Source organism: Oncorhynchus kisutch, linkage group LG11, assembly GCF_002021735.2.
Source record: "Oncorhynchus kisutch isolate 150728-3 linkage group LG11, Okis_V2, whole genome shotgun sequence".
Taxonomy (NCBI): domain Eukaryota; kingdom Metazoa; phylum Chordata; class Actinopteri; order Salmoniformes; family Salmonidae; genus Oncorhynchus; species Oncorhynchus kisutch.
Window position 1 is genome coordinate 65,760,428 of NC_034184.2, and position 12,618 is coordinate 65,773,045.

Sequence of the window (12,618 nt, forward strand, 5' to 3'; positions counted from 1 at the left end):
GTAATTTGAGTTATTCCGCTTCCGGCGTCATATTGTGTAATATTTTCCAGCAATGTGTGGAGGAACATGGCGATACCGTGGAGGCACTGTTGGAGGTGGACTACAGGCGCTACGAGTACAAGTGTACTAGAAACCATATGCGGTTTTAATGGAAGGTCTGCTACGTTTACTGCTTTGTCTTTGCGAGGAACGGGGGCCGTCGCTGGCTCGGGAAAGGAGGTAGGTAACGTGCGCCCGTGTCAGTGCCAAGATTTCGCCGGGCGGGAGTGCTGTCAACCCAATCAAGGTCAACCAGTATATAACATAGAATCTGCAAGCTGATCTTATTAATGAGTTGTAGCTTTACTGGTGTATCTATATTGGGATTTAGTCCAGTTTATTCCAGTTGTTGTAGCAAACTAAAAACATATGTTATGAAGGACATTGGTTTTGTATATATAGTTACAGTAAAGATTGTTGGTATATGACAAGATGGTTTGGAATTCTAACTAGCCATATCTTGCTGGTTTGTTATGCATTCTCAGTTTAGCTAAAGGTCAAGACAATTCATGTCATTGCAGGGCTACACTGTACCAAGCCTTGCACTTGATTTTTCTCACTGGCTTATCCCTTTTAGTTCAGAAGGGACACTAGGTTGTTGGGTTGGGCCGATGTATGATTAAATCTAATAATATCATGATATTTCACACTGACGATATATCGTCATGGTGAAGACTATACTTTATTCCCCTCAAACTCAGCCAGCTCCACTTTGTTGTTTCGTCATTCCCATCTAACCAGGGACTGATTTAGACCTGGGACACCAGGTGGGTGGAATGAATTATCAGGTAGAACACATAACCAGCAGGTTCTGGACCTCGTAGGGTAAGAGTTGAATAACCCTGCTCAATTTGAAATTCACAAATAAACAATGTGCAGTTTTATAAGTTAGGCTGTATCAAATATGTTGAAAATGAAGTGAATGACTTAAGCCTTGTTTTTTTGGCCATACTAAGATTATTTAATAAGAACGCGAGTAACTTGAGGAAAAGTTGTCAAATGCCCGCCTGACTAAAGGTTTGGCTACATGTGCTTAAGTTGTTGTGCTCAGGTTATTCATCTGTGACATTAATTTATTTCAGAGACTATCCTCCAGGCCTGAAGACACAACGTCAATAGGCAACTATATTCTGACAAGGTGAGTCTGAGATTGAAATATTATATGCAGTAATTTATATAGATAGAAAAATATGATATACAGTACCACTCCAAAATTTGGACACCTACTTATTCATGGGTTTTTCTTTATTTAGACTATTTTCTACATTGTAGAGTAATAGTGAAGACATCAGAACTATGAAATGGAACATATGGAATCATGTATTAACCAAAAAGTGATAAACAATAACAATATTCTTCAAAGTAGCCACCCTTTGCCTTGATGGCACCTTTGCCCACTCTTAGCATTCTCTCAACCAGCTTCATGAGGAATGTTTTTCAACAGTCTTGAAGGAGTTCCCACATATGCTGAGCACTTGTTGGCTGCTTTTCCTTCACTCTGCAGTCCAACTCATCCCAAGCCATCTCAATTGGGTTGAGGTCGGGGTGATTGTAGAAGCCAGGTCATCTGATGATGCACTCATCACTCTCCTTCTTGATCATATAGCCCATACACAGCCTGGATTTGTGTTTTGAGTCATTGTCCTGTTGAAAAACAAATGATAGTCCAACTAAGCGCAAACCAGATGGGATGGTGTATCGCTGCAGAATGCAGGGGTGGCCATGCTGGTTAAGTGTGCCTTGAATTTTAAATAAATCACACAGTGTCAGAAGCTAAGCACCATCACATCTCCTCCTCCATGCTTCACGATGGGAGCCACACAAGCGGAAATCATCCGTTCACCTACTCTGCGTCTCAAAGACACGGCGGTTGAAACCAAAAATCTCAAATTTGGAATCATCAGACTAAAGGACAGATTTTGACCGGTCTAATGTCCATTGCTTGTGTTTCTTGGCCCAAGCAAGGCTCTTCTTATTGGTGTCCTTTAGTAGTGGTTTCTTTGCAGTAATTTGACCATGAAGGCCTAATTCACGAAGTCTCTGAACAGTTGATGTTGAGATGTGTCATATATATATATATATATATATATATATATATATATATATATATATATATATATATATATATATATATATATATATATATATATATATATATATATATATATATATATATATATATCTTCCCTCTAAACATGACATATTTAGTGATGTGGGTAATAAAGTGTTCCTCCTCCCTCAATGTAACCTGACCGCGGCCCCCATTCCTCACTAATCCACAGCTCTCCATCCTTATCAGTGACTGCAACCATGTGATTGCCTTTCCTTTACTCAATACATTACAAGCTTAATTGACTCCACCACATACATTCCTCCTAAAGATAACCAGTAACTTCTGGTGTAGAAAGCAGACTGTGGCACTCATTTCCATAGGATACCTGACGATTTTAACAATATTTCAAGTTTAGAAGTCAGAACCCATCACTTGAACTCTGAAGCATTTATTTGGGCTGTAATCTGAGGTGCAGTTATTCTTATGAACTTATCCTCAGCAGCAGAGGTAACTCTGGGTCTTCCTTTCCTGTGGCGGTCCTCATGAGAGCCAGTTTCATCATGGCGCTTGATGGTTTTTGTGACTGCACTTGAAGAAACTTACAAAGTTCTTGACATTTTCCGGATTGACTGACCTTCATGTCTTAAAGTAATGATGGACCGTCGTTTCTCTTTGCTTATTTGAGCTGTTCTTGCCATAATATGGACTTGATTCCATATGTGTTATTTCATAGTTTTGAAGTCTTCACTATTATTCTACAATAAAGAAACCCTTGAATGAGTAGCTGCGTCCAAACTTTTGACTGGCACTGTATATAGATGTGATAATTGTTATATATACTTGTGCATATTTATTTTACAGTAGGCACAAATCAAGGTTGCTTTACCCCACACGAAAGCCTTGCTGCTGCAAAAGGATACACAGTGATGCCAAGTTGAAGGACCCGTTCACACTAGCCCAAAAAGACTTGAACCATTTGTATGATGATATTAAAAAGGTAAGTCGCCTGACTTTGTGTCATCATGTAGCATGGTCACAGTGGCGTGTGCTTCTTACTCCGTCTCATTTAGCTTCTATGCCCAGTTCAGACTACTGTGACTGGTATTTAAAGTTACGTAACCCCAATAAAGGTGATTTTTCTGTTCTTCACAGGAGCTTTTTGTGTCCAAATCAGAGCTGAAGTCCTTATGTGACTACTACTTTGACGGGAAGGGCAAGGCCTTCCGACCAATGATAGTGGTGCTGATGGCCCGGGCCTGCAATATTCACAGCAACAGAGACGGGTAAGATATTATCCTGGGTATAGTGCAGTTGACTAGGTAGGCAGTATGGATACTAGGTACATACATACCTGGTAGTAAGTAGCCTAATGGTGTACAGGAGGCAGACTTGGGTGAGAAACTATGCTAATGAAATGTATCTATCTAGCACACACACCAGGAACCACTTGGCACAAGTGACTGGGGAGAATGCACATTTTTAGAAAGGTAAGATAGGCTGTACCCTATGATTGCTGTTTATGACTTCATTGCCGGAGATGGATGTAGGCTATTACAGTTGAAATGAGTCATGCCCATGCTATTTCATTGCAATAACCACTTCATAAAAGTATTTATTCAGGCTGCCCTTATCAGTGATTTGTCTATTGAACCAATAGGTGTGACTATGTAGTTCTGTCTGTCTGTGTAGAGATCTGCTCCCAGGTCAGCGGTCCATAGCTATGATCTCTGAAATGATCCACACCGCCAGCCTGGTCCACGATGATGTCATCGATGGCTCGGACAAGCGGAGGGGGAAGACCACCATCAACGAAGTGTGGGGGGAGCGAAAGGTGAGCGGAGTCCCCCGACCTGGGTTTTGTCTGTTAGGAGTAGCCAGTCATGGTGTCATATTACACACTACACTAAGCAATTCAACTACAACATATGCAGTTCATGTTATTGAGGCAAATGGTCATGTGAAATGACCCAAGTAGTCTTGAAAAAAAATGTAAGACTAACAACATTTGTAATGCATCTTATGATAAACTAATACACCCTAGTTGTGAGATCGTATGACTGTTTGGTTTTATTAATCATGTGTTCTCTTAACTCTCCCAGGCCATTTTAGCTGGAGATTTCATCCTCTCGGCAGCCTCCATGGCTCTGGCCCGTATCGGTAACAACACAGTGGTGTCAGTGCTGTCTCAGGTCATAGAGGATCTGGTGCGAGGTAAGGACCCAAACAAGTATGTTGCGCAGTATCGTTGTTGCGTTGCACAAGATATGCAGTCCGTTTCAGTTCAAACAGTTTATTTTTATCTGTTTCCTTGGCTGTTTCAGTTACTGTACACTTTACCAGAACTACACTTTGAGTTTTCTGTTTGCTTATCACCATTACCCGCCCTGTTACAGTTAAGACTGTTTTGTAAGGGGAAATGAGTAATCAATGTTCAAGATTACCAAAGCGTATAGGAAACACTGTCTGTTCACACTAACATATTTGTTGATGTTCCAGGGGAATTCATGCAGCTGGGCTCCAAGGAGAACGAGAGCGAGAGATTCAAGCACTACCTCGAGAAGAGCTTCAAGAAGACTGCCAGTCTTATAGCGAACAGTTGTAAAGCAGTATGTACGTTCTATCTCCACAATAATAACAGACTTTCAGGAAGTCCTAGGGCAGAACTGAAAAGGTGTGTGTTGACTGGCTGTCATTTTCCATTCAAGGTATCTATTCTGGTGAACTCTGACCCAGAGGTACAGGAAATAGCCTTTCAGTACGGGAGGAACGTAGGCATCGCCTTTCAGGTACATTTCTGATATTTGCTTTTGCCTCTTGAATGGGTGTTGTATAATCTTTTAATTTGAAGTTATTAAAGTTGAATGAAGTTATTAAACTTGACTTAATGTTAATTCTGTGTGGCCTAGCTGGTGGATGATGTGCTGGACTTCACAGCATGCGCCAGCCAGCTAGGAAAGCCTTCGGCTACAGACCTTAAGCTGGGCCTGGCAACCGGACCAGTCTTATTTGCCTGTCAACAGGTGTGTTTATTGTGAGAGTTGAACAGTCAACCTTTAGCTCCCCATATGGGAAATGAGTAACTCTTCTAGTTACTGTCCAACATAGCTATTTCTAGATTGAAACACAGTGACTGACTGGTATGTATGTAATGTATGTGACTAACTGTGTAGTCTGTGACAGTGTATTTTACCGTTTCCTCTTTAGTTTCCTGAGCTGCATGCTATGATTATGAGGCGGTTCAGCACCACTGGAGACGTGGATCGGGCCTGGCAGTATGTCCTGGAGGTAAGGCTGTTAATGAAGATGGACGACACATGTCTACCTTTTGTGAGAATTGCATGTTTTAAAAACAATCTGGAAATTCTATTGGTCCTATGGTTATGTTGTCTGCCTCTGCATTGCTTACTATTTGGGGTTTTATACTGGGTTTCTGTAAAGCACTTTGTGACAACTGCTGATGTAAAAAGGGCTTCATAAAATACACCCGCCTGGTTTCTCATTCCCTCAGAGTGATGGTGTGGATCAGACCAACTACCTGGCCCAGAGCTACTGCCGGGAGGCCATCCGGCAGATCAGCCTGCTCAGGCCCTCCCCGGAACGGGACGCCCTCATCAGGCTCACTGAGATGGTCCTCACCCGCGACAAGTGAGCTCCCACCCCCAGGCTTCACTTCCTGTCCTGTGGAAGCACCCCCCCCCCAGGATGATGATGATGAGGAGGGAAGGTGGTTAATGTTTCATCAGTGACATTCCCAGTGGGTCCTGATGGAGCATTGTTTATGCAGCTTTTTGTACATAACATAAGTTAAAGGTGGAACTAAACGGTGCATACACAGGTTCTTCAGGACTGACTTTTGAGTGAGATTCACTGCTTCACATTACCCATGGCTTCTTTCTCTCCTCTGGAAAACCCTTAGGTCCTCACAGAAAAGAGTATATGTTATTGACACCAGTGGTTTTTAATGCTAGTCCTGTAGGACCCCTGCATCTACAGGTTTCTGAACCAACCCCCCACCTATTCTTCAATTGAACTTTAACAAAGTGTTAAAATAGCACGTCAATGAGGCATGAACACAGACCTATATGCACAGGGACCCTCCAGGATCATTGTTGAAACATGATTTTCAGTGTATACAGGCTGTATTTGGTCATCAAAGGTGGTTGTTATTACACGTGATGCTTGGGGCGGGATAGACCCTGCAGAATCATTGTAATTCCATGATGAGTCAAGATGGAGTATCATTATTGTGTGTATGGATCTGTATTAAGACCTTGCTCGAAGATCCGCCCGCAGTCCGCACCGTAACGGCCAAATGTCAAACGTTTGTCAGGGTGACTCTTGTCAATTGGAGAATGTTATATTGGAGGTATTTCCTGTCACAAGTGCTTAAAGGTCCCAAACAGTCATTCTGATTCCCATGTAACACTTTTGAGTGACTAAAACATCACCCACAATATTTTAAAGTTTGAGAACAAATGTTTTTTTCTTCCCTCATGTCAAACTAACATCAGGAAGTCCGAAAAGATTGAGTCAGTGGGCGGGGAGCTAGTAGGCTGAGTGGGCGGGCGTTCCCAAGAACCGCCAATGTCAAGCAACATGGATGCAGTGTTAGTGAGATTATCTCAAGCAAATTTGCTGAAACACAAAAGGAACTCGAACAACATTGAAATTGCATGCAACATCCAGTCCTGTCATATATCAAATCATGGTTTCACTAATTATTTGTTTATCATGTTTGGTTATTGTAACTATCAATGTAGACAAAATGTTGGCTATATAATTTAGTGAGCTATCCCAAATGGAATTGTCAGCACTGTTTATCACGCTAGCTGGTTCACCTTGAACAATTTCATGTGTTTACAAAACATTCGGAACTATTTTCCTAATATTGAGTTGCAACCCCCTTTTGCCCTCAGAACAGCCTCAATTTGTCGGGGCATGGACTCTGCAAGGTTTCGAAAGAGTTACACAGGGATGTTGACTCGAATGCTTCCCACAGCTCTGTCAAGTTGACTGGGTGTCCTTTGCGTGGTGTACCATTCTTTACATTTTTGACCGTGAAAAACCCAGCAGAGTTGCCGTTCTTGACACACTCAAACCGCTGTGCCTGGCACCTACTACCATACCCCATTCAAAGACACATACATTTTTGTCTTGCCCATTCACCCTCTGAATGGCACACACACAATCATTGTCTCAAGGCTTAAAAATCCTTCTTTAACCGGCCTCCTCCCCTTCCCCTACACTGATTTGAAGTGGATTTAACAGGTGACATCAGTAAGGGATCATAGTTTTCACCTGGTCAGTTTGTCAAGGAAAGCGGTGATCATAATGGTTTGTACTGTGAGACAATGTTCTTATCAATGATGTCAAGAAGTTATACATTTTTTGTTTGGCATGTGTCTTAATGTAATGACCACTGCGTCTGAGTTGTGGGCAACCCATCCCCTGCTTTTATTCCATCCTGGCTAAAGACAACTAACATCGTATTTGGCGACACGCTGCAGTCACATTTTTGCACCAGTGGACTAGCTACCGGTACTTAATTAAATTAGGTAAGAGAATAAGATGTTACCGTTGGTGTATTAAAATGAGGCTTTTTGTGATGTCACAAATCCCGCCTCTTAAGCGTTTGACATGGGGGAGAGGACCAGTAACTTTATGATCAAACTTGATCAATGTAGAAGCAACATTCATTTTTTTATACTTTGATCTGGTTTCATCCAAATGTCATGAAAAACTGATTTTTGACTGTTCGGGACCTTTAATAAACCCAGGCCTTAACATCCACAATGACTGTGTGCTCACATTAAATGTTATTTTTTAAAGTCAAGCTCTACCTTTGTTTTCATTCCCAATTACCACACCACTAGGTTGTACAATAGTTTATTATAAAAGACTTTACATTCATTTTTCAATGAACATATATATATACAAACTAAGGGCAGAGATGAGAGCTTTGATATATCTACCCATTGAGCTGGAACACTTGTATATGTTGAATATAAAAGCATCAAGGCATTAGCTGCTATAACCTGAAATGGTAAACAGTGACAAGCGCAGTTACTTTCATGTTTTGAGTCCGGACAGGAAGAAACTGGTGAAGTCTGCAATTTTGCAGCTTAACCATAAACACCTACCTGAATTGTCATGAAGCAATCGATAATTACAACTATAAATGAACATGGACAAAGTGGGTGGGGTCAATTTGGAACAATAAACTATTTGGCATCAAGAAATCCAGACCTGATTTAACCATTACAGGTTAAAAACGACAGATCTAAACCCAGTTTTATTTTGTGAAGACTGAGGAGGTATCCGAGTTGTCATATTGGTCTCCATTATTACGGAACAGTAAAACATCACTTGAAAACTGAGCCCACAAACACTATGAATTACAATCGATCTTACATTTGACTTATGCCTACAGATAGTAATGTTTTACTAATCTGAACAAAATTAACTGTGACGTATTCCTTAAGATGGATATGCAACTAAAATAGTGGAGTTGCTTTAGATACATTACCAGATGGAACATTTTCATGTAAATGTAATATCAAATGTTTAAATACAAATTAGGGCATTTAGAAAATAAAACCATCACATCAAGTCTGAAAATGACTTTTATATCTCGGTAATTCAATCTATAAAAAAATAATAAAATGGAAATATTACAACAAAATGGAAGCATAATGGCATTAAAACATAGAGGTTATACATTTTTAATTTAGCATGCTTTACATCCAGACTTAATTTCAGGAATGACTGAAATAAAAAGTTTAGTTATTCATAAAAATCCATTGAAGTTTGAATTCAACATCCAAAATGGATCAGCCTTGTGATTGTGAGAACCGTGATTATAGGAAACAGAACAGAATCTTCTGTTGGACATTTGCATGTGTGGCATGTAGCCTGCTTGAGATACTGTGATTAGCATTTACACTACAGACACCCAACAGGCTGCAGCTCACTCACATTATATACAATTAGCAGTAGTAACACTTCCACTGAAGGTGTGCACACAAGATCACCAGAATGCCTACATATGCATGAGAGCTGCTCCATATAGCATAATACTCTTTATACACAAAGAAATCACGATAAGCTCATGAATAATGTATAGGTCACTAGATGTCGACAAACGCTAATGAATAGTCAGGGTCAGATGTTATGTTTTGCGCATATGTAGACAGGAAGAACAAAGAAGAATAAAACTTGAAATGTCCTTCAGCTAGTTTTATCGTGGTCTTTGAAAACACCTTTACACCACAACCCTTGTGAGCACGTCATCAGCCTTATCCTATTCGTTCTTTGTATACTTGATAAAAACGTCCCCCAACCCACCCATAACACCTAAATAAAGTAAATCGTTTTATTTATTTGCAATCAGTATAAGGGAACAAGCGTTCCGTCATATCCAAAATCACTTCTCTAAGCTTTGTATGGTCAAAACTCCTGTTTTTATTAGTCTCTGTAGTAAACTAGATATGACTGAATCAATACCCTTCACTCGGCATAGTGCATGATGGACTCGACGTAGTTGCCGGGGAACAGGCCCGTGACCCCGCTGCTTAGGCCCTCGAACCAGCCGTCATCATTCTTCTTGATGATGTAGATGATGGCTCCCTCCATGAAGCTCAGCTCATCGTCTTTATCTGCTGCGTAGTCGTAGATGGCCACCACTGAGGAGGAAAGAGAGGGAAAAACATCTGAGGGAACGCCTTTCTCCTTACCTCCTCAAAACCCATTGGATGAGGTGGTTAGAGGTCCCTCCCCCCTGATTTTCTCATCTGGTCGGTCTTGAGAATAAGGCGAGGAAAGAGGCCGCAAGGAATCAAGGAAATGCAATTGAGATTCTCCCTAAAGATTTTAACCTATTAAGCATTAAAGTGCTTGTGTAGTTGAAATAAATATGAAGGGTATGGTAAGGGTATGGTAGGGAGGGAGAAGAACAGCGTTCAGTAAAGAGAGGTGTCAGTATTGATCCCCGAGGCACACCTTTCTCTATGTAGCTCTTGGGCGCCCACTGGGGGTCCCCGTCAGCATAAGGGTCGTTGTAGTGCACCACAGCTGCTTCCTCTTCCTCCTCATAGTCAACTGGTGGGGGTGGAGGAGGGGGAGGAGCCTCATCAAACATGGGCAGGTCATCCGGCGGAGGCGGCGGAGGCAGAGTAGGTGTGTCCGCAACTGCCAAACGGCAGTAGAGGGGAGGGGGCAGAAATGAGATTAGGAACACTGCCTGAAACTGGGACGAAGGAAACAGTACAGCACATTACATGTGGGCTGCACATGCAACCAAGCCCAACTGTACAGAGAAAACCATGCAATCGTGGAAGAGCTACATGCAGGGGTGTGTATATGCCAGGCACCGATGGTTAGTCGGTTATATGCACGACAGCGAGTTGTTGGCATGCCGATTTTGACCTTTGTTCCTCCAGGTCACTTGTTCAAGTCACTTGTTAAGAAATGTAATTTAGTTGCAAGTCTTCTTTGCCACTAAGGTAATGCTGCACTTTAATGTGAACTTGTTTGGACACTTTCCATCATCTTCCCACAACGTTTGGTTCAAATGAATGATGTCAAAAACAATACAATAGACTGCAACCTGAATAGTAAGTTATGAGCTCTCTCTATGAGATGCTTAATTAGTATGTGTGGATCGTGAAGGTTTACCTGCATAAATCTATCATTCTATCATTCATATGTTGTACCAAAGGGAATAGGAGCTAAAATATTCAAGGTTGTGTATATCAAAAAGGGAGGGTGTGGGTATTCAAGTGGTTTTTGTTTTACTCCATCTACTGGAAATTAAAGCCGTCGTACTCTTAAGAAACACCAATAAAATGGTGCTATTTCAATTCTGCACGTAACAGAAATCTGTCTAACAATAGCAGGCTAAGCTTCTTTAGCGTTACATAAAAGCATGCACACTGTTTCTCTGTTGATCACACACACACAACAAATGCGCATACGTTAAGTCCTTCCGCTCATACAGTGCATTTTCTGAGTGAAATTATACTTTATACTTAACATTTGCCTTATCGCACACATGGGACTTTGTGGAAATACCATTTCAGCTGCCAATTTCATTGTACATTCTCCTAAATAATCCTGGAATGGAGCACTGAAGAAAGCAATGGGTGCCAATGGTAATAAGCATGTGTGTGTCAGAACTAATTATTAGCACAGACAGTAGATGAGGAGGATGATACTGAGGATGTTTAGTGTCCAGCATAAGACCGACAAATGAGTGAACAGGCACAAGGCATGCTGTGTGTGATTGAGAGATGGAGGTGTTCTACATCTAGTTCTAGATCTACGGAGGTGTTCTACATTAGTTCTACGGAGGTTGTCTACATCTACGGAGGTGTTCTACGTCTAGTTCTACGGAGGTGTTCTACGTCTAGTTCTACGGAGGTGTTCTACGTCTAGTTCTACGGAGGTGTTCTACGTCTAGTTCTACGGAGGTGTTCTACATCTAGTTCTACGGAGGTGTTCTACGTCTAGTTCTACGGAGGTGTTCTACGTCTAGTTCTACGGAGGTGTTCTACGTCTAGTTCTACGGAGGTGTTCTACGTCTAGTTCTACGGAGGTGTTCTACGTCTAGTTCTACGGAGGTGTTCTACGTCTAGTTCTACGGAGGTGTTCTACGGAGGTGTTCTACGGAGGTGTTCTACGTCTAGTTCTACGGAGGTGTTCTACGTCTAGTTCTACGGAGGTGTTCTACGTCTAGTTCTACGGAGGTGTTCTACGTCTAGTTCTACGGAGGTGTTCTACGTCTAGTTCTACGGAGGTGTTCTACGTCTAGTTCTACGGAGGTGTTCTACGTCTAGTTCTACGTCTAGTTCTACGGAGGTGTTCTACGTCTAGTTCTACGGAGGTGTTCTACATCTAGTTCTAGAGGGAAAAGGAGAGTGTGTGGTGGGCCTCAGGACTTACTGTTCTCCTGCACCCTGGCCACAAAGCCTGTCAGAGGTATCTGTGGAGTCAGCTGGGGCATGGGAGGAGGAGGGGGAGCGATAGATACTGGAAGCCGCCGCAGGCGCACCGACAGACAGACACCGAGAGACAGACACACCGACAGACAGACACACAAACAAAACGAAATAGAGAAAGCAAGGATATAAAGTACACAGAGGACAGATAGTCACCCAGAACAATATAGGTAAATATTAAAAGAAACAGACAGAATACCTCCAACCCAAGTAAATGCAATATTCTGCAAGAATTAAAAGACAAAGCATGTGTGACAAAGCATAAAAACAGTCTATGCTTGTGGTTTTTAGTTCAGAGACAGAGTCTAGATTCCTACAGGTATTTAGTGGTACAGATTGAGGGATTAAAAAGGGATTAGGTTTGATTGTCGTTGCTATTTCCTGCTCCTAATCACAATCTGAACCAGATGATTGTAGTGTCGGGACATGACCTGAGAGAGGTGCTGTGTGCAACCCTACTAACTCTAGCTCTCAATGAACCAAGTTACTTTCACAACTAGTGGTGTCAAGAGTGCCACCAATCTTAAAAAG

The 12,618-nt window shown here is 41.7% G+C and overlaps 2 protein-coding genes across 26 annotated transcripts in view; one reads left to right on the forward strand and one right to left on the reverse strand.

The window, feature by feature from the left end:
* The first annotated feature begins 30 nt into the window (after positions 1–30).
* LOC109899391 (decaprenyl-diphosphate synthase subunit 1) lies at positions 31–7,925 on the forward strand. 3 transcript variants are annotated; one of them, XM_020494597.2, is made up of 11 exons: positions 41–219; positions 1,122–1,177; positions 2,954–3,089; positions 3,245–3,375; positions 3,782–3,923; positions 4,192–4,303; positions 4,589–4,698; positions 4,798–4,878; positions 4,999–5,112; positions 5,297–5,377; positions 5,601–7,925. In XM_020494597.2, exons 1-11 carry the CDS (start codon positions 67–69, stop codon positions 5,739–5,741), a joined length of 1,257 nt encoding a protein of 418 aa, XP_020350186.1. In that variant the 5' UTR covers positions 41–66; the 3' UTR covers positions 5,742–7,925. The 3 variants fall into 3 exon arrangements, with proteins under 3 accessions (XP_020350187.1, XP_020350186.1, XP_020350188.1); XM_020494598.2 differs by lacking the exon at positions 4,999–5,112 and having other exon boundaries at positions 31–219; XM_020494599.2 differs by lacking the exons at positions 41–219; positions 1,122–1,177; positions 2,954–3,089 and adding an exon at positions 3,521–3,579 and having other exon boundaries at positions 3,259–3,375; positions 5,601–7,885.
* A 37-nt stretch (positions 7,926–7,962) lies between these two features.
* LOC109899388 (abl interactor 1) overlaps positions 7,963–12,618 on the reverse strand; it is a 65,378-nt gene continuing 60,722 nt past the window's right edge. For 13 of the 23 annotated variants that reach the window (XM_031836120.1, XM_031836121.1, XM_020494585.2 and 10 more), the window contains 2 exons: positions 10,091–10,279; positions 7,963–9,774 (listed from right to left, as the gene is read on the reverse strand). In XM_031836120.1, the coding sequence (XP_031691980.1) occupies positions 9,599–9,774; positions 10,091–10,279 (365 nt within the window). In that variant the 3' untranslated portion in view covers positions 7,963–9,598. Of the gene's footprint in view, positions 9,775–10,090; positions 10,280–12,031; positions 12,119–12,618 lie in introns of all 23 variants that reach the window. The other 10 variants (XM_020494584.2, XM_020494582.2, XM_020494581.2 and 7 more) reach the window with 1 other exon arrangement.